The 25,992-nt window shown below is 36.4% G+C and overlaps 2 protein-coding genes across 4 annotated transcripts; one reads left to right on the forward strand and one right to left on the reverse strand.

The window, feature by feature from the left end:
* Positions 1-23: 23 nt before the first annotated feature.
* On the forward strand, positions 24-6,082 carry LOC148959808 (cysteine-rich protein 2-binding protein-like). 2 transcript variants are annotated; one of them, XM_089109637.1, is made up of 2 exons: positions 24-181; positions 1,430-6,082. In XM_089109637.1, the coding sequence occupies exon 2, from the start codon at positions 1,485-1,487 to the stop codon at positions 3,498-3,500; it is 2,016 nt and encodes a 671-aa protein (XP_088965763.1). In that variant the 5' UTR covers positions 24-181; positions 1,430-1,484; the 3' UTR covers positions 3,501-6,082. The 2 variants fall into 2 exon arrangements, with proteins under 2 accessions (XP_088965763.1, XP_088965764.1); XM_089109638.1 differs by having other exon boundaries at positions 34-103.
* Positions 5,562-25,970, reverse strand: LOC135695132 (hemicentin-1). Of its 2 annotated transcripts, none has more exons than XM_065214114.2 (5): positions 25,691-25,970; positions 10,152-10,348; positions 9,530-9,791; positions 7,897-8,709; positions 5,562-7,210 (listed from the first exon to the last, which is right to left on the reverse strand). In XM_065214114.2, exons 1-5 carry the CDS (start codon positions 25,869-25,871, stop codon positions 6,648-6,650), a joined length of 2,016 nt encoding a protein of 671 aa, XP_065070186.1. In that variant the 5' UTR covers positions 25,872-25,970; the 3' UTR covers positions 5,562-6,647. The 2 variants fall into 2 exon arrangements, with proteins under 2 accessions (XP_065070186.1, XP_065070187.1); XM_065214115.2 differs by lacking the exon at positions 25,691-25,970 and adding an exon at positions 15,185-15,526.
* Positions 25,971-25,992: the final 22 nt, after the last annotated feature.

Here is a 25,992-nt window from a genome sequence, read left to right on the forward strand (position 1 = left end):
TTGCTCGACCGATAAGAGGCAAATATGTAATGGCCGGAGTAAAATGGTGTAGATATGGCGCTCACAAGAACAAAAAATCTGGTTTTGGTGGTGAATGAAGGAGGTGAAGTTTGGTTGAATTTGAAAACACATCTCAAATTTCATAATTTAAAGCCAAATCTTCTGCAACTGTTTTTTATTGGTTCGTTTTGCTTTAAAATATACCTATTGCTCTAGTCACGATGTCATCTTTATTTTAAATGTTTCTGCCTAAACTGATTAAAGCCACCGAGAATTAAATGTTCCTTTGTTATATCCTTCCTAATTTCAGGAAATAACCAGACACAGCTGATCATAGCATTCTCTTACATAAGTTAGAATATGTTTATATCACTACTATGATTTGGTTAGAATACAATATTGTACTCACCTTAAGGTAAGTCAAGAATCATAGAAGGAAAGACAAAGGTTTGTTCCAGTGTGGAATCAATGTAGCGATATCCGGAGTGGACTAACAAAGCCTATTGTACCTCTGTTCTTCAATGGCGTATGTCTGGCTTGATCTTTACATAGAATCCACCTTGTGTTTTTTTGAAGTTAAACTTTCAGATATTGTTTAAACTTGTAGTGTTTCTTCTCTCAAGAGAAGATATGATATGCCAGGTTTCCTTCATAGCACAAGATAATTCATGTGAGCGCTCTGCCACTCATGCAGGCTAATTCTTATTAGATATATTGTATATATCTTTGATCTTTATAGATATTGTATATATCTTTATAGATATATTGTATTTTTACTTAATTCTAATGAAAAGGCCATTTTTAAGCATAACAGGCTTATGTCAAAATGTCATTAATAAATTTGCTTTTTTTCCTAGTATATACAATTTTTCTTTAATTCCTAAATTATAGGAAAATTTTGACACCAAAGACACACTCTCACCATAAAATGTAAATCTTTGCTTCTAAATGGCAGTTGTTACATCTTAATTCCAATTAACCCATCAGCAATAACTAGGTATAATGAATAATCTCTAATTACTAATCTCAGATTGATATTTTGAAATAATTAATATTCTCTTTATAGATATATTGTATTTTGACTACTTCATGTTAATCTAACTCGTGTTAAATATTGATTTATTTTCTTTTAGCTTAACCTTACACTTATTATTTTACTAAACTTTGTTTACTTATGATACATATTCAATTCATTTTATTAAAGCTGTTTAACATTTTTTGGCCTGTAAGAATTCCTATGTCAAATTATAACAACAAAAGCCTAATGTAAATGAATATTATGTCAAAAATGTTCTATGATAATGATATTTGCATAGCAAAACTTATAAAATCTTGCTCCATAATCATATACAAAGTTGTCCTTATTGTAAATTGATAGTCAATTTTACAGAATATATCTTTTTTTAATGTTTTTCATTTTACTCTCCAGGTACAAAAAGGGATACAAACAACCAATAAGAAAGTGATATATTGCAGTGCTAATCATGGTTGTATGGTGCCTCTATTGCAGCCTTCCAGTTGCCAAGCATAGCTCATTGCTTTGCCTAAAATGCGAGGGATATGTTCACTTTGGTTGCATGTTGCAAGAGAAGCCAAGCCGTTTTGAGGGTGATGTTTTGTTTGATTTCCAGTGCAAAAATTGTGGAGGCAATGAGGGGGAGCAGATATCTCGTAGTAAACTAACTTGGTTGCAGGCAATACATATCACACTTTATAATCTTTCTGTAAAAGGCAGTGGGCGCCAAGGATTTTTTCGATGGAAAGATGATATATGTCCATTTATCAGCAAAAACTGGAACATGCTTTTTCCAGACAAACCTATGACGAATAACTGGAGAAGCACCGTTGCTGGGACACTTTCAGTCTATTGTTCAAAACTGTTCAAATCAGGCCAATCGATTTTTAAGGAAAGTGGTTGGTGGGCTCTCATGGAAGTAAAGCCTCCACTTAGGACCTATGGAGACGAAATCAAAGTGAAACAGAAAAGCAAGCAGAAGGTCAGCTCTTTGAAAGGAGACTATATTGAAGGGGGTTTGTTTGATATAGGACGTAGAAAACGTAAGCAAAAGCAAAGTGAAGGATTAGATAAGAAAATGAAAGAGGATGATGTGAAAGAAGTATCATTAAATGACAGTGAATTTGAGGTTGGAGTTTTAGGACCGGTTTCGATTACAGAAGACTTAGACAATAGTAATTTTAGTGCAAGCCAGGATGATATTGAAGGAATTATTCAAAGAAAAGACCCCTTTGCTCTTGTAAAGGTTGAAGATTTAGGTAAGGCATTTTCAGAGAGCCTTATTGAACAAAGTGAAACAGGCACCTCTTTGAACGAACCAGGACTGGAGCTCCCTGAGACTCTGAAGTCTGAAGTTGCTTCATGCGACATTTTCAATGAAGACTCCCTCAGTTCAAGTCAAGAACAATTCAAAGCAAAACCTCCAGTTGTCAAAATGCCAACGAAGAAAGATCCAAAGTTAACACCAATGAATTCGATCCAGGAGACAGAATTCTTAAATAAGTTAAACAGTTGTCCTAACGCCATAGCGGCTGATCCAGCTGCAAAACGCCTACAAAGGAAATTGAAACTAAGGAAACTAAAGTTAGAAATGGGTCTACCGCTGTTTAACATAGATAGTGTAGTGAGAAAAATGATTCAGAAAACGGCTCCAGATGGTATTGAAGCAACTTTCACTGATACACTGGGAAGAGAGCTTCCCAAACCGGCCAAGGAGGGAATGAACCAGACCCAGAGTCAGTGCACCTCGTTGCATCATCCTGCTCTACAAGGGGTTAACGTTCTTGACAGATTTCGACTAGGGTTTAGAAAAACTCCCAGGCATCGGTCTAGCAGTTCAATATCGCAAACGTTTATATCTCGTTTAGTGGGTAGGAATGACGAAAGATATCAACGACCTATAGGCAGTCCGTATACACAACGTGTGTTGAAGCCATATATTAGACGAGACTTTGACACAAAACCGTTAAAACTTAAAGTAATGGAAGAGCTAATTGCTTATACTCATCGGTTTGATCAACACTGGATCAGTCCCTGCCCTTCACCTATCGATTACTGTTATGTGCAACCACATCACATACCAGCAGTTAATGCCATGTGTGAAGAATTCTTTTGGGCTGGCATCAATCTATCTGAATGCCTGCAATACCCCGATTTTAGCTGCGTTGTGTTATACAGAAAACTTGTAATTGGCTTTGCTTTCATGGTACCCGATGTGAAGTACAATGAAGCCTATATATCGTTTATTCTTGTTCACCCAGATTGGAGAAATGCGGGTATAGGTACATTTATGATTTATCATTTGATACAAACGTGTATGGGCAAGGATGTGACATTACATGTTTCAGCTTCAAACCCTTCAATGATGCTATACCAGAAATTTGGGTTCAAAGCAGAGGAGTTTATACTTGACTTTTACGATAAATATTTGCCTGAAGACAGTAAAGATTGCAAACATGCATTTTTCTTGCGATTGCAACGCTGAAATTTTTAATAAAATGCATCTTTATGTAAACATGTATAAATCAAACAGTATCCGCGTTTTAGAAAATCAGTACTTCTTGTTTTAACTATTCTAAACGCCGCCCGCCGTTAATTCTAAATATCAAAACGAGGTTTATTCAATGACGCAATGCCTCGTTTTTCAAAATTTCTGTAGAAGTTTCTTTTTAATTTTCTGGGCACGCAAAGCTTTGGAAGTGTATACCAGCTTTATTACTAGGACAAGATGATGTATCAGCTAGCATGAAGCCACTTAAACTATCAGTTTCTCAATAATCGATTCATAGCAAACTTTCTAAGTTTTTGCCCTATTGAACTATTCCCCCCCCCCCCCAACTTTTGCAGCCAGTTCGTCTTCAGCACACAGATTGCCATCCAAGAGCATCAGCCCCGATGTCTGTTTTAAAAATATGTGTCTAGGCTGGTAGGCAAGCCGTTATTGGAAACGTATACACGCGGATAATGGTTTAGACGGCAAAGTCTTCTTTACTGGATAAAGCTGTTTGTAGCCGATTGTTTTAGAGCCGCACTCCTCTGGTTGACCTGCATGGAAATCTAATCTCATTTAGCTAACCGTATCGCAAAAATTATTCGCGAAAGCACCAAATATGATAATATGCACAGACCAACATGTCTATTCTGGCTACCCAAGCAGAGACTGTTGTATTCGGATATGTTTATCTTTGTCTTTACGACCTGTATATCGTTTTTTAATGACGCTTAAGGCACTGTCGAGTTTTAAATGCAGGAACATCCTTCTGTAAAAAGTACTAAACGAAAAGCAATCAGCCTAACGCATACTCAAAAAGGATATCGATGTTTAGGGAGTCCTTGAGCAGGATTTGTGGGGAAACCATAACACTGATTCATATTGAGCGAATGCCAAATATTGGAAAGGATTGGCATTTAACTACAAGCCAGTATTGTCAATTTCGCTGCCAGTGAACACAAGGATAAATTTTCTTTGGCATATACGAAATATCCAAAAGACATGATAAAACCTTTAGCTTTAAAATACCCTGTGTCCGAAGGCTTTATTGTTTTATAAAGAAGGACTAAATCCTATCCTCCGCTTATTTCAAATAAGATGACCGTATCCGAGCGAAGTGAAATTTCAAAAACCTTTTATGTGTCAGTGACATTGATTTGCAGTTTTTGATATGCGTTTAAAGAATTGGAGTGAATATCAACCTTATTTTAAACGTAAAACGCTCAATGAGGTTTTAATTTTATTAGATAGAAAAAACCCACAACGCTATGACCAAAATATCGAGTTCCTTGAAGAATCACTCTGAAAATATAAATCACGAGGCAATTAGTTTTGATTTATAAGGCTTCGCTATGGAACTTGCTAGACTATTCGCATTGTAAAATCTTAAGCATTTGTTGTTTGTTTGAAGAATAGAAGGGCCATGATAATGGGATTGCCCTTTCATAGCTCAACTATCGACCTTCTTTGGAGCTAGTTAAAGCTAGAGCCAATAAACGTTATGCGGTCTCACTGTTCATGATCATTTTGAAGGTTCTTGACAACATTGGAAATTCAACTATCAAACCCTAACCACACTTCAGCTCTCTTCTCTCCTGATTGGCCTCTGAACGTCCTTTCTATTTTGTGATTTGCTGATAGTCGTGATTTGCTGATAGTCGATTAATCGTGTCTGATCAGATCCACTGCTAGGGTACTCCTAGTCATTGCCAAACAGGCCAGAAGACAAAGTAAAAAGACCTATTACTGCGCATGAGTCATCCCTCGTTCATGCTATCTATGCACATGCGTAGTAATTATTAAAGGCAATTGCGCATGGTTGTTTTACTGATGTATGATTCAAACCAGGCTAAAGCAATTTCGATTCTCGTAGTCTGTGGTATAGGCTGGAAATTTCCAAGCCGTTTTCAGACCGGGCTTTCTTTAATTTGTGATCATGACAAGAAGCAGCTAGAATACGGCTCGAGAAAATATATCTTCTCTTTGATTTCTCTGCGAGAACTCTTTCGCTCCAGGGACCAACAGCAAAAAGAGTCAAACAACAAAACAACAGTCGCTAACAAGAGTTTTAATTTTTTCACGGGAACTGTTACAAGATTACGACCTTCTAGTGAATCGGTTTGAAATTGAAATTACAACTACTAAGTAGAATCGAGTTCGTTACTCATCGTTCAGAGTCGTTATTTAAGCAAAAACAAGCTACAACTAAAAAAATGGAAAACTAACTTCATTCAGAATCTCCAAGCTATTCAGTCAAAGATACATTACCATGACTACAATGTTTGCTTTCCCAATGTTTCTCAATTGTTGAAAGCAGCTAGAAGCTAATGCTATGATCGTGTGTAGTAGCTTCGGGATTATGGTACACGCCCCTATGGTGCTAAAAGTCTTAATATGCCCTTGAAGCCACAAGGGATGACTAGCATTATCGAGATTAACATAGCAGGCCTAAACAAAATTACAAACCACAAATAGGAATGATTTATACAAGTGTCCTCGGCTGAATGAACGTTGCATTAGAAAATGTTATAGTCCATTCTTACTCAATTGGCAGGTAGCGACGTGCGCTTGACCATGTGTCATCGAAAAATTGAGAACTGGGCCCACACTGACGCAGGCATCTTACTCAAAAAGCAGGCAGACAGTAGCTACCTACTGCCGATAAGAACATAAACTTCGATCTTATTATTGTCACCTTGGCTTATGGTATCATGTATAGGTTGATCTTAAAAGACAGTATTTTTCCAGACATAGCCTAGGCCACCAAGATTTCCTTTTTGTCCATTGCATTAACAATCAGTTCATAGATTTGAGACCACCAGTTTGTTCTTTTGATGTCATTTAACTAAACAAGGACAAAAAATACGACCGTTAAAAGTACTTTCTGCAAGAATTTCACTTGCTTATTTCTACCTGACCCTATTCAAAATCGTTAATTTATCTACATAGTCCGAGAATTCACAAATGGCTGCCAAGAATAAGCCAAAATTAAGATAAAGTTCTCTTCGTTCGTAATGATAGTGCTTTAATTCGTCGATAGATACAGGCAAAACCCAAGTGTATTTATCCTATACGTATTCGGCTGTAATCGTGTGGAAGAGATTACATCATGTATACAAAGTTGCTTTGGCCGCTTTTACCTTACAAGATTAGGACTTTGATGGCGGTGAAGACATAGACAGGATTCTTGACCCCTCTAACTGAGACAACAAGCTGATCAACTCTGCCCTTGTAGTGTGAACCCTTTGGCGCAAAGTAATGCAGCCTAAAGTATCCTCGTCGGCGTATTCTTCGGCTTTTCGTTCGAAGCAGCGGGGTTCCGTATTTAGCAATGCAGTCAAACTTGAAGACAGCACCTGGTCCACGGTTCAGTACCTCGAAGATGAGTAGCATCTTTCTGCCATTGAGTACTGTATAATCCCTATCTCCATACAATGCACGCACCATAATTGGCTGGGCTTTAACAGTCTTCTCTGACAACCTCTGGAAGGCATATCCTTCGATTGTCCTACCACGGATTCTAATTTTAAATGTTTCATCAAAGGATGGGAATGTTGTGTTGAAGATGGTTGTGCCGGTTTCGTGGGAGAGGCGAAGACCACCACGCAATTTGGAGCCATCTTCCCGGAGCAGGTCGACTGTCAAAGTGTTTGGTTTGATGTTCTCCAAGCCAGTGAGTGACAAGTACAAATGGACATCATCTCCTGAAATATGCAAGCAATGAATTTGTGCAAATATTCAACCCTATTTGAACAAGAATTAGATGAGATATCCAAACAATTGAAGCACACAGCATTGGTTGTTGCAAAGACAAAACAGAATTTATGTTTTTCGATAGAGAGTTGTACATTATTCACAACAATGACGAGGTGGCTCTACTAAGTAACCATTAACTTTCCTTACAAATAGCAGTCCTAATAATTTAATACTTCCCAAGGAGAAATTAAGATAAAGTGAAGCTCCATACAGCGGACACATGCAGCACCAAAGTTACTGTCCGTGGTCTTGAGATGTCCGTTGCCTGTAGGCGTCCGCTGTATGGCGGTTGCCGTTGCATGGAGGTTTGTTTAACAAAAAGCCTTGACGGAGGAAAGAAACACAAGGACAAGAACTATTCTCCCATTATGTCTCCGTTAATATGGGGTATTCGTTACTGGAAGGTGTCCGATATTGGGAGTTGTCCGTTAAAACATGGTTTATTACATTTCCGAGCATGATTCGTAAAACATTTCAAATAATTATTTCAGCCCTAAGAGTGTCCAAATATGATTGCTTAAGATAGCTGCAGCCTCCAAATGGACGTGGCTTCAAGTTAAAAGAGACTCCATGAAAAAATGTTTCAAATCAACATCAGTTCAACAAAGTTCAACTTTTTTCAATTCATTCTTACCGAGTAGTGGATGTGACACAGGGATCAACGTGTTCTTGCGCACAAATCGATGGAAAAAGATGAATCCAAACTGAATAAGCTTCTTTGAGAGTGCTCTTGCGATGTAATCATGCACGCCTGTCTCAGGGGGGAAATACAATGTCCAAACTCCAGGAGCCGGAGACTTTATTTCATACACTTTAGCCCTTGAGAGGCTGACGTTGGTTTCCTGGTAAATGCCAGATGGATCTCTCAAGGACACCAGCCTAGCAGTGTCTTTATGTTGAACCGTGACAGAAACAACCAGACGACCAACTGTATTATCAACAGGTATGACGTATTGTTTTGGGTATGGGATTGCTCTCCTGACACGTTTCAGTATAGGCTTGCTATAAGTAATTGGCCTACTATTGGCGCTTGATATGACGGTAGAACTGAGCAGGCTGTTTCGCACCAGCAGAGAAAGCTTCCGCAGCTCAGATGTATCAGTGAGAGCAAACACTTGTCCAGACGTAAACGAGGCTACGTCATGAAACTCTTTGATGTCAATGTTTTTTCCACAACTTTCGGTTTTTCCAAAGAAGTTGATCGTCGATCCGGAAGAATAGGCAGCCACTTTGACGGCATTTATGTTGTCGATAGTGGCGTCTTTAGCATTGGCATCGGTGAAAACAAACATCGGTGATCCGAAGCGTGGTCCAGCGTTAAGGGCTTCCAGCATACCAGTGAACGTTAACTCTGGGCAGTCACCTCCTCCCTTTGCATCCAGATTGTCGATGGCTTCCACGAAATCCTCTCGTTGAGACTGATTTCTGTATGTTATAGGACCATAGCCTTTGAAAAACAACAAATCAATCATAAACAAACGAAATGCATTGTAATTAATGATTAACTAAATATTGATATTTTTTGCCATTTCTATCTGAAAAGCATACCCTACACTTTTAGTCTTAATTGTTTTCCTCGCGAATCCATACAGGGTGGTAATGCTCGGATTACAGTACAATAACAAATACGAACATTGAAATTCCACGACAGTTTTATGGCAAATTAAACTGTTAAAGGTCCCCCTTATCATAAAACGGGTCAAAATCTAAGACCAGATTCTATCAAAAAGTTTATTAACGCTTCAAATATATGATGCAAAATGACAATAAGAAGGGCATAAAGATGGTAAAGTACACTTGTATCGAAATATAATACATGGTCTATTTCTAAAGACTTTTGTAAAGAGGCACTCTTTTTTTGAACCGAAGTGGTCCCTCACTTTTCGTACAGATGTTAACTCGCAATTTCATTTGATGATAATCCTAATTTCGCAGCTACTTATTTTTGTTAAGATTGACATTTAAATACGAATGGTTTGGGAATGATGCAGAAGCCTGATACAAGGATCATGTAACACGGCCATGGGTGAATATTAAGCTCTAAAGATGATCGAATCACTTATCTTTCATGGTACATAAGACTCGAAACATGATCTAACTTCACAACTGTTTTCAACTTCATCTGTCTGACTTTTTATGGATTATTTCAAACTTCCTCGCCTCAATGCAGATCCGGATAGCTCTAATTACTATGGTATTGAGACAATATCTTATTCAGCATTCTGAACATAATTTGTGATCAAAGTAGAATAGGTATGTCAACCAACCTGGGTCTCCAAATGGCGATAAAATGTAGTCGACATCAAATTCGCGAGTTTCAGTTATAATTCTTTTGGCGATGGCTTTTGCTGCAAGAATTTCGTTTTTCATACTGCCAGTTGTGTCGATAACAAACATCAAAGTTGCATCACCACGTTTAGCGAAAACCTCTTCAAAAGTATCACTTCCTATTTCCTTTTTTATCTTTTCCATGTATTTTGTCGCAGCCTTCTGAACCTCAACTGGCTTCAATCCGAGATTGAGCTTGCTCTGTAAAAAACATAAGTTCTCTCTATGCAGTTTTGTAAGTTATACCTAGCTAAATTAACGTTTAGAGTTCAAACTCAAAAAGAACCCCTTCAAAAAAGCTGATAACAAACAAGCGATTTGTATAAAGCTGGTCTTTATCAAATTAGCAATTCTTCTTGTATGAATTATAGGAAGCTTAGAAAGACAAATCACTCTGTGTATATGTTAATGGTTGAAAACAGATCTGCAATACAGATCTGCAATATCATCTTTGAAGCAAGATTTCTTTATCTAGATGTATTAAAAAATACAGTTACACAGAATTTTTGTATTAAAAAAGATTTATTGCAAAATATTTCTATAAATGACACTGAACTATACCTTCATGAAAGCAAACAGTGATTTCCCAAAGGTGGTTCTTGCAAAGTCAATATCACCACCGCGCCCAGCTGTTTTGATAAAGTGCAGCAACTCTTTCTGTCTCTGCTCTGGTGTAAGCAGGAGAGCTCGTGGGTTTCGACTCACAATTTCATCGGTCACTGCTCTTTGTATCTGGTATATGACGCTGTAAAACTTGGCTGTGTAAATATAATATTTGACATGAGAGATTGACATGTTCTTTAATTCAGATGAAGTACTTGTGTGCGAGGGAAGGATGGTGGGGAATATTTTACAAACAGAGTACAAAATGAATGGCATTGATAAAACACACAATTAAGTACAGCATTGGCTGTTCTCTCTTTTATGGATTTGCAGCGGCTGAGATCCAATTTATGCAATTTAATGAAAATCAAGACCGGTACAGACAGCCATGAATTTATCTGACATACACCCTTTTATTTTAAGAGCACACTTCATAAAAACACCGAGACTTGATTTGCCGAAAAGCAATACTAACAAATAAAGAATTCCAGCTCCTAATGGAACATTAGAAGAATAAATTATGTTCTTTTACGAAAAATTGTGTACCATGTAACAAAAAAGGAACTTTATCAGCTAATCAACGACACTTCTAAAATGTTATTTATTGGTCTTAGAAACAATTTATAGTATAAGAATGTAGAAAAATCAATGTTGATATAAGAAGAAGATCTCAAAACACCAAAGCCTCAAATTATCAAAAGAAGAAGAATATAGGGCCAAGGAAATAAATGCCTGACGTAAAATGTGCTCTTCAAAAGAAATGGAGTTACAGACAAACAGACGTCCTCCAAGCACTGAAAAATGACAAATGTCTTGTATTTTCAGAGAAGATATCGAATGGTCGAAATGGCGACCAACTCACACTTGCTTTGTTGAAAGGAAAAACGGATTTAGCCATTTTAAGATAAAAAATACAGTCATGGTTTAGACAACGGGTCGGTAAAAGACAGCCTGACCACTTATTAAGAGAATCGAATTATGGGTACGACTCTCCAAAGCCGCAATGATACCAAGCAGCCACGTCTACAGAACTGAAGCATGTAATTTATTGGAAATGAAAATCACGTCATTTTCAGCAGAGTCCGAATGCTGTTCATATAACTGGGTAACAGTATGGCAAACAGGTCTTTATGGTGTTCGATTCTGGCATAAAGATTTGGGACAAAGGCAGCTCGATGATGTGATATGGACATTCTCATAATGATGTAGCCTTTGTCGCGAATAACGAGGTTTTGCAGACATATTGTTTCTAAGTTCTTAATAGAGTCATTGAGGTATTTCATATGGTTATATACAATTTTCAAACAATTTTGACTAGGAAACTAGAACAGGGTGAGCTCGTGAATAGAACAGGGCGACAAACCAAAATTGTGAGAGTAAATTGGTGTAATGACCATATCTTCATGTTAATGCTTCAGACGACAAGTAGAAAGGAATAAAACTTTATAGATTATTTACAACGGTAAAAAAATGCACTTGCCAAAGAAAAATAAAGTTCATTGTCATATCATCACCATGAACAGATGACGTCAAAGCATCGTTAGGTAAAGCCCTGTTTATCTTAGTGGGGTCATTTTTCTTCAAACGTGATTAAATTGCAATTTGTGAGCACTAACTGATCTTGCAGGTTTACCCAATCGAGCAACAGTTACATGACTTTTTGACTCTATAGTGTTATGATCAATCGAATATACTTTTTTCATGCATTCCTATCAAAGTAAAGATTTTCCCGTAAACAAGGTATAAAAATCAGTAATTCTCTGATTTGAAAATGATAATAATGCCCAATTTCACAATATTAGTCACAAGACCATAAGTCAAAAAGTTATCACATCATGTAAACATATTCCTGAGAAGCTGAGGTATAAACAACTGAACTTACTCTTTGCAACAAATCACTGTAATTTGGTCTTGTTTTTAAACGCTGTGAACAAAGCCAAAACAACAGAAATGCTTTGATAAAGTTTGAATAGTCATACCCCAGTCAATTATGAGAACAGATTCAACTGAATTTGCACAAGGGTGTTTTTGTAGTGTTTTTAGACAGTATTCTCAAACTCTAAAGATCTAAAAATTTGTTGCTATGATGCAATATTGTTACAATCAGCTATCCTACCACACTATCTAGCAACAGATTACATGAAATCGTCTTTGCTCGCCTCAATTATAAACGGCCAGTCTGTTTCATATGGAAACGCAAAACTTAACAAGCATTGTTTCATGTCGGAATTGCTGGCCAGTCTGGCAATCAGCTTTAGTTATAGCATTTGCGAGACGAAATGTATCTTTATCAATGCAAGATATGCTAAAGTGACCGGCTCTTTTGATGTTCCAATACATTATCATGAATCAAAATACAATAAAGAATATTTCATAGTTTAACGTCTACGATTTCATCAAAGGGTTTGGGTCCTTTGGTGACTAGCCTTGCCAGTGACCTTGGCTCAAAATTGATCTCTGGATAACACTGGAATATACGACAGATTACTGTTTGATTAACATCTTATCCCCTATTTGGTCTTGTATTGGAAAAATTTGCATAACAAATGTAAAAGCTGGCTGCATTCTTTTTGGAATTTGATGGTATCATTCAATATCTTTTTTATTGCTATGCACTTATTACAATAAGAGTAGACAGATCTGAGAATGTGGTTCCTCTAAAAGTTGCGCAATTTTGCAACTTGAGCTGGCTCAAGAGTGGGGAAAGGGGGGGGGAACATGCTCCCTTCAACCAAACATCAGGATCTCATCAGGAAAAAGTGCCAGACAATTAGATAAAACTGTCATTATCACTGCGATGGCACTAACCAATTTTGAATGTTTCGAATTTGAGCAGATGTACAAATCACAATCGAGCAAATCTGAACTTTTAGATTGCCGCTGTTCTTAAATTTTGTTTTGAAGATTAAAATGCTATCCTAATGGAGAGGATTGCAGTTTTTACACTTATCTTTATTAACCAAGAAGTCATCAGTTCCAGAAAAAGTTATGAAAATATCTCAACTAATTCTTCTTTCAATGAATAAGATTATAGAAAACTTATTCAATTTTGTCAATCAAGTTGCCGTCGACTCTATCATTTAACCAAGAAAAACCGCGTTTTGCCCCGGGTCTTAAGACACTCTCCTCAGGATGATGATTTTTTTATAAATCTTTTGTTACAAACAGAAGGAAACAAATGAGGCATCTGCTCTACAAGTCAAAAGTTAAATCCTCGTTAACATGACATAAGTAAAAGCTTCTGATTTTGACATCCGTACAGCATTAAAGTGTATTCTTTAGTTTTTTGAGACATGAACGTTGCTGAAATTTTACTGGCTTATTTAGTTGGATTGTAAGATAAAAACAGGTTTTAGATCTAGCAATATAATGAAAACTTGATTAAAATATATTTAAAATGAAAACTTGTCTCTTCCTCTTATTTTTTCTACCCCGCGTCAAACTCTTGAAAAAGAAGGGCCAAAATTTACCGTAGACGAGAAAATAGAGTAAAACAAAACCGCATACACTTCCTTCATTGACCAACTAACTTTTTCAGGTTGTCTAGTCCGTTCTGTAAAACCATTTTGTTTTAACACATGATAATAATTTAATAAGCTCTAACTGAGTTTGGAACATTATTCGTTTAATGATTAAAAGATTTTTAATCATTCGCAATTGAGTTAAGGATATAAGTTGATTTCAAATATACACAAAGTATAGAAACTTTATTATAGGTGAAATAAAAGAGTATTTTATCGGTCTCTCCTGGTGATAAGGGCAAAAAGCGATAATTTACTTTCGGCCAACAGGAAAACAGACCCCTGTGGTTGGACAATACACCGATTGCATAGAAAATAGCTCAACAATCAATGGGACTAATGGTGATAATAGTTAAGCACTATCTGAATTATTCAGACCTAATCATTTGCAAGTGCTTATTCATGAAAACAAGCAAAAACATAAAGCAAAGAAAATTCAACCTGCAAGTGATAACAAACCCCTTGAATTTTAATAAAAACGTTTATATGAAGGAAATTTTCAGTGAAGAATGTTTAGGGACCCTAGATCAGTATCTGGAAAAACTGGCTCTCGAGTGTACTTGCTTCAATAAATTAAACCCTGGGCTTAAACTCCTTTAAAACCTGATTGGTATGCTCAATCCGTGGATTTCGGCTCAGGCTGTCACACTGTCTAATACTTTCAGTCAAACTGATTATGGTGAAAATGTTCTTACTGAATGGGCCCTGCCTTCTCATATAACCACAATGAAGAGATCAGAATGTATTGTGTCTGTAGATGTTCCACAAAACACGTTTTTAAATTTACCGATTCATGTAAGCAATCATTTTTGGATATCATTCATCTCCTTCGAAGTTCAATGTTTTCTGTCATAAAATTTGAAAACTAGAAAATTGTCTTCCTCGTATCGTTATTAGGGAGAAATATGTTGGGTCCCAAGACAGCAGCTTTAATCCTGAAAACAGTCTCACACTTTCAGGAAGAAGGCAAAAGTCATTTTTGGAAATTTCGTTTTAATGAAGCCAAAAACATTATGTATAGAAAAGAAAACCAAAAAGATTTGCAAAATTTCAGGAAAAATCATTAATAAATCTTATATTCGTTAGTTTTATTCGATGTTGCTGCGAAACCACCAACTGTAAACAGATAGGTACACCTCACTCCGTTGACTACAGTTAAATTTCTTTTGTAAGGATGTAGCAGAATATGCAGTGAAATTCACACAGGATAAAATATGAGATTCTAATTTAAAAAGCCCTAAAATTCTGCAGCAAACCTTTATTGTGTCTTCGTTTTAGACGAAGAAATTAAATAAGCTGTAATCAACATTGGAAGCAAGAAAAGGAACGATGGGGAAAATGACTCTTATCCCCAAATCTTCATTAACATCGAAAAAAATAAAAGAAAAACTTCTCCTTATTACTGCTTTTGCATCAGCAGCATTAGTAAATATAGAAAAGTCAAACAAATACAGGAAAAAATCAATTTACCTGGAGGCTCTTGCCCAAAATTTGCTTCTTTGTAATATTTGACTAATACATTCCATACAAGTTGTATCGTTTTGCCAATATCGACCGTATCAGCATTTTGCGCGACAGCCTTTCTGCTGCATGTAACACACAGAAACGCAACAAACAAACTGGCGTATATAAGTCTCATCGTTAAAGACAGAAATCCAACTTCAAAATAAACTGGTTCTTGAGGCAAATATTTTCTGTATGCCCTTCAAGTTCTCGGTTTTATAATGTGGCCGGTTGTCCCAGTGTTGTACGCCGTTCACTCGTTAGCACAACTGATTAGAAGATTGGCCGCCTGAACAACTGGATATCGAGTTCATAGGTCGTGGTGTTAAATCCAGAAGGGAGGAGCTTAGGGCGACGCGATGGCCTCAAATATGTGGCTAGCCTCTTCTTCAACGAAAGTCGAAGAAGTGGCAGCCATACCCACATTTAATCGGATTGATGAATGGATTGCTTAGTTAGATTTGTAATGCATATGTACATTTAATGCTCGCTTGTGTTTAAAAATCTGAGAGAGGATAAACTATTATATGCGTTATCTAACGCTGGTCGAAATTAAGATGACTAACTGTTGAAAAACGTTCACAAAATCTGTTTATTCTCTATTTAAAAACATACCATACAGATTTATTTGTGCCTACAAAAGAAAGTCTTTATTGCTAGAGTTATTATCTTGTATCTAGTAGCGATTTAAATCTAAACCTGGTGACCCATTGAATGATTAGAAATACTACGTAAACATATCCAACGTCATTGGTGGCTGCTTATTAGAGAGACTTGTGATTGATATTCAATCAATACAAGTAATCTGGTGTTGAAATAATGCAAGTAATACCGGCTGAGATGGCTGTTTAATTTGGGCATTCTTCGTAACCCACCATGACTGTTAAATATTAAAAGACCCAGGATAGCCAGAAATTAATGACCACGAATCGAGTTTATATGTTTTCAAAAATGAAACACAAATTTGGCTGGTGATTGATTGCTATAACGAAACCTGCAAAACAACTGGCTCTCTAGTTTATACAACTAGTTTATACAAGCAACTGAGGAACAGATTGGGCAGATGGGGTAGAAAAGAAGTCAATGCTGTTTAGGTTCACAGGCTCACTGGCGAATTTGTTAGTAGGTGACTGTTGATTGATCTCTCAACGTACTAGTCCAAACGATTATAGGTTCAACTGACAGATAGAATAAAGGATTCAAGAAGAAAGCTGCATTAAATGAGCCTAATGTTAATTTAACGAATGGCTGATCGAGTAAGCTTGCTTTTCAGTCTTAAAAGATACCCATGAATAGCAATTTCTAAAGCCATTCGAAGAATACAAAGTGTTACTTTTAACGCAACGCTTTCTATCTAAACAGTAGAAACATTTTTGAAAATTAGGAAAGATACAAGATGGACACAAGACTGAAAATGAAAATGTCTTCAGTTATTTTGAATGATGTTAAGCAACTCTCATTCAAACATTCCTTTGAATCAATTTATGAACGAGAGAAGAAAAATTTTTAACCTTGGGACCTGTGAGATAACAAATAGGCGAATAATGAGTCTAAAAAACCAATGACCAATGAAGAATCGACCGAAGAGTCAATTGAATGATTTAGAACATATAGAAAAAATACTAAACATCATCTCTGGAATGCTGGAGTTTAAGAAACAGGAATTGAATCCCCTATGGTTACTTGCTTGTTAGCCATTTTACCCCAGCATCTAAAAAAGCTAACGTTTGGTTTCGAATGTTAACGAGTTTCATCTACTTTTGCCGTGTTGGCATTGGCATGAATTGCGGTGGAACGTCATAGCTGGCAATTTGGGTGGCCTCGTGCTGGCTTGGAAGAAGCTTTCGAAGTTTTAATCAACTTTTTGGCGGTGGAGAAGGCAATAGAGCAACACGAGATTAAAATGAAATTAGAGATAACTTATCAAAAATTATAATAGTTCTGTGTAGGAGGGTCTGCATTTGGAATCGTTTGTGGAAGGAGATATCGAAGATTTAATCAAACATTTGGTGGTTGAGAAGTGAATAAAACAACACGAGATTAGAATGAAATTAAAGAGATAATTTTCTATCATTCCTTAGAATTTTGTATAAGTTGGGTCTATACTATGAATCGATTGTGGGAAAAACACTTTTGCAAAACAGTGTTAAGATTCATTTGTAAGGAATATTGTATTTGGAATATCTAGATAAATCTGGTAATAAATCTTATTTTTATTGTTGATTGATTTCTAAAGAAGAAACGTCATTTTGTTTTTAGAGTTTATCATATATATGACAACAAGCACAGAATAACAATTACAGAAATTTACAATCAGATGAGAAAAGCCAGATAGGTTTATAGCAGGCATGTCAAATGCCATCGCTAGAAATGAAGGGTAGGCCCGCAATTGTGGCGAACCAATATCGGTTTGAGCAGCATAAACCAGGATTTGCTTGAAGAAACTCTCCAAGCTGCTTTCAGGCTTCGAGGTCATAAATGGGTGGTGACTACTGAATTCGTTTCATAAACAACCGCGGCGGTAACGATAAGCTTAAAATCTCTAAAAGTATTTTGCGAATATGAATAATAAATCAATCATGGTTTACTAAGGGCAAGTCAAAAAGGATCAGTGCCTTAGTCGATCCCTTCAAAGAAAATCACCGGGAAAGAGAATCAGAGAAGTCAAGAAATTGACTGGGCATTGATGAGACGTCTCTCTGTAATATCGTGAAATCTTTTAACTGATACTTGGTATGCCAGAAACTGCTATGCAAGAGAATGGGACGTTTTAAAGTATAAATGAGAATCAAAGAAGTCAAGAAAATTGTTTGGGCTTTGATGAGACATTTTCTTGTAAACATCGAGAAATATTTTAACTGACACTTGGTAGGCCAGAAGTTAAGTACTTGGTAAAGCACGTAAGTAGGTTGCTTGAAGCAAAAATATGGAACAATAGCAATCTCAATGCAAAGGAAAAATTAAAGCAAATTTAAGTAATTCTGACGACAGACGAAAGGACAATTTCCTGAACATATATGATTCATTCTTCGTGTGATAAACGTTTAATCAATGGTACTTGTCAGGCTGGGTTGAAAATCACCTTAACTAAGAAAAGATATTTTAGGCTATGTAAGTGAATCTGTAAAGTTTCAGTTAAAATTTTTTATTCTGAATAAACAATTATCTTGACATTTATAGAAAAAGAACAGCCAGGTAAATTAATACTTAGAAATGATAGTCTAGCATTGAATTTATGTAACTGTTTACAGCAGCATAAAAAGTTATGTAAATGCAGAAGTTTATGAAAATAGCAAAGAATAACATGTTTCAGCCAAAGCAAAAAAGACACTAAGAAAGATTTAAAAGAATGGCAGGACGCCAAGGCAATAGGAAAATTTCAAAGCAAGGCATTGATTTCCGACAAATGCAGAATGTCATTGCAAAAGGAAATTGTACAAACACGACAAAACATGACAGAACATGACAGAACACGACAAAACATGAGAAAACACGACAAAACACGACACGAAATGACACGACAAGACACGACACGAAAAGACACGACACGACAAGACGAAGATTGCATCGAAATCACAAAAAAGAATAGTTAAAAGCAAATGTGATGCATAAGCCAGAAGCAGTCTTGGTTTAAAGCCAAACTTCAAGAAGAAGAAACAAACAACCACAAAGGTAACTCCAAAACTGAATGTCGTATGCATAAATGTTATAACAGCAGCAATAATGGTATATGCATAGCAAGTTTTAAAATAAAGTACGGCAAAGCTCAGAGCACTAGAAGTATTATTGCAAATAAGTTACTCAATGTTGAGAGGTTTCTGGCATTCTGGTTATTTTCCTATACTCTGTTCTGTTGTCAAGGTTACTTTCTAATTTTTCAGGCAGTAGTGAAAAGCGGGAAAATCTTATACTTCTTGAGTGTGAGCTTTAGGCCAGTCCTTTGGAGGAGCATTTTACATCGATTGATCTTTGGCTTGCCACAATTATAGGTCCGTTAACAGAACGAATTATGGTCAAGACAGATAAGGAACGCCCTTTCGTTTAACCATATTGAGTCAATTTGAGGTTATCTTTGAGAAACAAGACGAAACTCAAGCTTTTATGGTGACAATTCTAGGCAGAATGTCGAGTGATTGGGGCTTGGATATTCTACTTCAATTATATGATTTTCAAGCATTATTGTCTTGAATTGTCTTTAAAAAACATGTACGTTCTTTATATTGGTTCAGAATGATTCCTGGAACTGGTCTAAGATACTGGAAACGTCAGCAAAACATATTTTCACTTCTTTTGCAAGAGGAAATATGTTGATACTTGCTCATACAGACATTTTCAGGTGCAAACAATAAAAAACCGACAATAAAGATCGGTATCTTCCCCCAGTGAACACGCATGCATATTTCGGCATTTTGGAACATCATCTGAATTTGTTCTATCTGCAATTTTAGAATAGCAAAGGTAGCCAATTGAAAATTTCAAAGACATCATGGCTTGTCTTTGTGAAATCGTAGCCCAATCACAGACCAAACTCAACAGCAAGAAGGCTGGCCTGTCTTGGAATGGCAACAGACGATCTATTGCAATGAAAATATTGTATATGAACAGACATGGAACAAATCTTGAAAGATGAATAGTGTTAAGAATTTTTCCTTCAAAGGTGAACAGACATGAGACGACTTTGCGGTCGGTATCTTTCAAAAGATGATAATTCTTTGTAAAATAATAGCAAAACTTCGTGCCCCACCTTATCACACCCATAGCCTTAGCCAAAAGTGAAGACAGGAAATTCAGGCCAATGAAATACTTCCTTTGATTTTTCGCATAAATATATCAGCGAATAGTGAACCAAACAATGACGGGATTCTTAAATGATTTCGCCACAAATAGGTTGTTTAGGGAAATTAGTTCGTATTTCTATGATCGGTTTCCTAATTTTGCCAAAAACATGAAACTTAATCTATATCTCTCTCTAATAATTAGCCTACATCACGAAATATCTAATTCAATCTTCTTAAGGCCTATTACAAAACGATCTTAAGGTTGATCACTCTTAAAGGTTTGGATTGCTGGCTCATTTTCTTATACTGGCTTCTGTTGAACCATGCTTAGTGATTTTTTCTATATCAACAATTAAGTTGGAACAGCTCTATTAAGTAATGGCTTTACACTTGCAAAATAAACAGACTTTCTCAAAATGCATAAAAGTATTTGTAAAAAAGAGTAGCTTGTTGTTACAAGCTTTTCTTTTTAGCTTCGTCGATTAAAACCTGTTTGTCAAAGATAATGATACTTTGTACGTAAAGATAATTGTTACTTGTTTCATCAAAGTAACAAGTGTGTAATTTCTGGCAAAACTATGTTGTGATATCCTTAAAGGACTCATGCAGTAGGAACCGTGAAGAAAACGGTGAAGACTATTATTCAAAGATAGGAACAAATTATCGAAAAAGACGATCAACCATCCAATATGGGAATTATAAGCAACAGCATAAAAACAAAACCAAATTTGCAGTAATCGGGTCCACAACTACGGATTCAAACAGCATTTGCCCCTTTCAGCTTTTTACAATGTTAAAATGGGCCTAGTTCTGTGCTCATTGCCAATTATCGAGATACCTACAGAATATCGAAATAAAATGGCATTTACAAAAGAATTAGTAAAAACTAGGAATTATTTTTCAAATGCCTTTTTACTCAAGCCTGCCCCCCTTGCCCCTTGCTCGTTCCGGTGTCCCTGCATTTAAATATGTTTTTATAAGACCTAAGCAGCAAGTCTGCAAGCGTGCATTGGCCTCGAGTATATAAACGTTATGTTGGTATTGTTTGTTTGTCCGCTGGTTTTTTAGAGAATTGCTTGAAAAATTTATTGAAGTACTAAGGGAAATCTCTGCGCTGAAACTTGAAACATTTTCTGCGCTGAAACTAAATATGAAAATTTTGGCAAATTTGATAACCGCCCTTGAACTTGACCCTTATGAACTGGTAACTATGATATACTGTAGCACAATTATTCACGGTAAGACAATCCAATTAAAGATTTAAACAATGTTTCATTCTGCGGAAGGCAATAGACGTGCTTCCATGACTTAGAGCGCCTAGGTGCTTAATATCTGACAATTATCAGAGCCCGTTTATTCCTTTCCCTGTATCCCTTGTTTCATTCTGTGTGCAACTCATTATAAAGACACGTGAGTTTTGATTCGAGAACTAATTATCTCAATGAACAAATGTTTTCATTCAGCTTCCGCAGTTGTCAAAAACGTAGTCTGCGTTGCAGGCCCTGCGAAGGAGAAGGATTAAGCAAATTACTAGATAGGGTATACCTGAGGGGACCGAAAGCAGACTGAGAGAACAAATAGAAAGTTGAGCCTACTTTGGACCGTTGCACGTTATCATTGACCACTGTTTTAGCGATTCCTGCCTCCTATAGAACCTAGGCTCCACGAAATGAAACCTAATCCTTCCAGTGATACTAAAATACTATTTGAATATTGAATTGCTCACGTTTAATCGTGCCGAATGGGCAACTAAGGAATTTCTTCATACCAAAAAGAAAAAAAGGAGAAGGACCATGTAATACGACCATTTTGCATTTTGGGAACCATGTCAGGTGTAAAACCAGTGTCGCATTACTTGATACATTATCTTTACAAACGTTTTCCAACAAAAACCACCGCCTAAAAGACATTTTGCAGGTGTTGTAAATAGTCACTGGGTTGCAAATTGACTGCCTGAGAACTTAGATGCATATTAAGTAGGGCTTCAGTTTCAAACTCAGGTCTGCACTGCGATAGATTTGGAAGTGTAATATAATTTCAATAAATCAATGCCCTTACTTCAATGCAGAGAAAATAACCCTTACTACAATGGTAACAGATTTCAGGGACAGATTTTAGTAACAGTATCATACCAGAATATAAATTGCAGACTTGATATATCTGTAGGAGCTTTCACCCAAATATTCTTGCTGCCAGTTTGAAAGGAAACTTGATTCCTACTTAAAATGAAATCAAAGAAAATTTTCATTTATTTCATATCATAACTTTGAATTAATTATAAGTGGTTTAACCATCTCATAACCATCACTGATTTGAAAAGTTAGCTACGGTTTTAGATCAAAATTACTCCTATGACACGGTATACTTAAAATCTTAGCCCTATATTTCTTCTTCAATATCCATATCACTGGGCCTTATCACCTTATCATGAATTAATACTTCTAATATGGTAAAATTCTGTTATATCTGGAGGGTGTGGCCTATTAAAATCCATCTCCTTCTGATAGAAACTGATAAGACTTCGACCTCGCCTAATTTCACACCAACTGATTTTCGATCAGCAATTAACAGACTAGCCTTCAGATTTCGATAAATTATCATTCCTTAATAAAAACTAGTACGATCAAAGATTTCGAATTATAAAAGTTGAGCCTGAAAGATCAAAATGGTGTGGGAAACTCAGATACGCTCTGAAAGCAAAAAAAATCAGCCGAAGTTGATATCTAAACATTGTGAATTCACAGATGATTCTTTTCATGTTTTTGGAAATTAGTTCTGTAACAATCTATGAGCATTTTCTTCAACACACTTCACACTGAATTAAAGACATTACGCGGTTTTGCTTGACTGATTTTCTATCTGGAGGCTATGAACCATGATCTAAATTTTGCAAAGACGACGACTTGAAAAAATGTTGAAACGAAAGATATTACGCAGCAAATTTGGCTTATGAGTTGAGTTAATCAGTAAATCTTTGTCTAGTTCCGACAAACAGGAATAAAATTACGATTGAAGCTTTATATGTGACCTAGCTTATTTCACTGTGCCATTCAAGGATTCAAAATGCTTGCTATTGCTCAATAAAACCCACAACACCCGATACGACGTAATTAGTGTGAATAGCCAAGTATGGGGCTACCCTCAACCTGGGGGTGAGCAGCCACTGGGCTTGAAGGAGGCAAACAGTGGCTAGCAAATGTAAATAAAGTGGGAGGGGGTATAGTTATTTTGGATATCAGCACGCGAGGAATTCAAAGAAATTGGGGAAATTGCGAAGGGAGGGGGATTGCCTCTCTAGTTATTACAAGTGACATTAAGAATTGTTAACCTTTCTTTACTCACGACTTTCATATTATCATTTATACCTATTCCGTTGAAAAGTTTAAAAAGTTGCGTATCAAAATTTGAGAAATGTTGAGAATAATCGCATTCAAACATAGAAAAGTCTCTCTTCATGGCACCTTCGATTCAGATCCTTCAGTTGCTACTCTTACAAATTAACAGGGTATTGCAATAGATAGATACGACAAAAGCATCTGTCATCAGGAAGACTGTCATTCACGCTTGCATATGTTTGTAATAACCTGCTGCAAATCACGGTATTATTAATGTGGTGGTTTCGTTAATCAAGTATTTAGCACAAATGATCTTCGACATACCAGCATTACATGGCACACTCCTTGCAACTATAAAAAGGCAGTCATGTGGGGACTCCTTCAGAAGAGATATGAGACTTGAGGAAAATTTTGTAGACAGGAGGCTCCTTGTCGAATTATTTATGAGTATTAACTTCAGAACTAATAAACTAATGACAAAAACCCTTTGATCTGAAAAGTCATTATATATTCAGTATATAACAACTGTTTGCTATAAAAACCGAATTGACAGTGACTTTTTGTCGACATTTTACTTACAGTGTGTAACATTCAAAGTAGGCAATCGTTGTTAAGGTGTGTGGAGAGCTATGAAAATCATACATTGAGAATAAAAAAAGACAGAAAATTTCCATAACCCGAGCATTTCGGTCACTGAGAACTAAAGTAAAAAGTAAAAATCAATGTTTACAGTAAAAGGTGGAAGATTTAGAAATTCGCTTGAGCCATCATTTTTTAAAACAGAATGTATGAGAGAGCGTAAAATTATTGTCAATAAGTTTTCACTGGAAAAAAAACCAAATTTACATGAAATTTATGCTCATTTTTGTATTTGACTATCTAAACTAAATTAAATTTATACTTTCTGGTGCTTTTAATGAACCAAATCTTGAGATTCTCTCTAAATATTCAAAAGCCAAAGCATCATTGGTTCAAAAGCTGAGTCACTTCTGTATAACTGAACTTACAAACTTGTGAGTTAAACAGCTAGGCTTTCTAAAGTTCATTTCAAAACGAGTTTTGCTCGTCTTCAACCACTCTTGAGGTATCGAATGCAGGCTGTTAATTTGGCTCAAAATTCATTGTCAGTCCTCGGCTTTGGAAAACTTACTTTCTTGAAGTATTTAAGCAAGTATTATGATTAGAATTCTGAATTTAGCAAACCTCCATTCATGACAAACCAGAGCATAATGCTCAATGCCTGCATGCTAATAAGGATCCAGTGGTAGAAAGGCTGTTACTCTTTATCTTTCTTTTGTTACTTTTTATCTTTTTACCCAATTAGACATGGATATAAAGTTTTTATTAAGGATACTTTCTGTAGTTGGAGACAAATCACGACTCAAAAATACAGTAAGAGTGTATTTTGTTGTTGTGTAGAACCTAGAGATTGATAGTAGCTTAGTCTATGGAGAAAGCTTTTCAAGCGTTTTGCAAAATGTTGTTAATCTACTACGAGCAATAATTGTGGCTTAGAAAAAAGTTTGGGTAAAAGTCGGATACATAAGAAATGTCGGCATCTAGGCCTTGTAACTTTCACGACCTATTACTGCTTCAAACAGATAGACAGTATCTAAGCTGCAAATGCAGCTCAACGCAAAATCGAACTGCCTTTAGAAGCATAGTGGAAATGCCAAGCTAGCTGGATACTGGGCAACAGCTATTCTCCGATTTAAAATTGTTTTTGAACTTTGCGATTGAGCATTGTGAGAAATCTGCCAAACCTCGTTCATGTTCGTTCATGTGATTCCTCGGTACTAAGTATTAGTTTTGGTCGATTTTAAATGATATGGGTAGTTTTTGTGTAGTCTCTTGTGTATAAGATAGTACCAGCTCGTTTTTTCTGACAGCACAAAGTCTGTGTCTGTGTACTTTTGTTCTGTTACTTTTGAAACTGCTTGTACAGAATTAGGTGGCTAAAACCGACCCTCAGTTATTCAAGATGGCGTTGTACCCGATATGAAAACCCGATAACCATTGCATATCGATTTTCCCAAATACGCTGCTTTTTTCCTAGTACTTAGAGTTATGAGTTTACAAAGAAAACCTTCACAAGGTCCCTTCTGTACAAGGATTCCAGATCAAAACGCTGCATTCAATTTATAACAATTTAATAAAGTTCAATCTTTGCACGTATTTTGCGCAGTACTTTTGTTTAATTTCTCGCGCTAGCCACATTGCTGGCTAAGTCCGACACAATTTTGTTAACGAATTCTGGACAGGCTAATAGAAGAATAGCTACCTATAAATGCACTGTACTGTTATAGGCAATAATGTTAGTCCATATTTTTTGCAGATTGAATAAAGAAGACACAGCATACCTGGTGGCTCTTTATCAGGAACTCTTTCCTTGTACCATCGAATAAGAGACTCCCAGACAAACTGTAAAGTTGCACTGATGTCTTGAGGCTTGATTCCAGCAGTTATCTTTAGGCCCTGTGCATCTGAATTGGGCAGAAACACAAACGATGCTATTATCATAAATACAGGAAACAAGTGCATCTTGCTGCTTGACGTTTAAAAACAGTTGAAAGACCAGGTAGTATAGTTTGCAATGACGGGGCCTGCGTACTGGCGAATGTTGAACTTGAAGAGTGCAAAGCAACGGTTGCACCGCTTTTTA

Source organism: Rhopilema esculentum, chromosome 8, assembly GCF_057945365.1.
Source record: "Rhopilema esculentum isolate cy_ngs chromosome 8, ASM5794536v1, whole genome shotgun sequence".
Lineage (NCBI taxonomy): Eukaryota > Metazoa > Cnidaria > Scyphozoa > Rhizostomeae > Rhizostomatidae > Rhopilema > Rhopilema esculentum.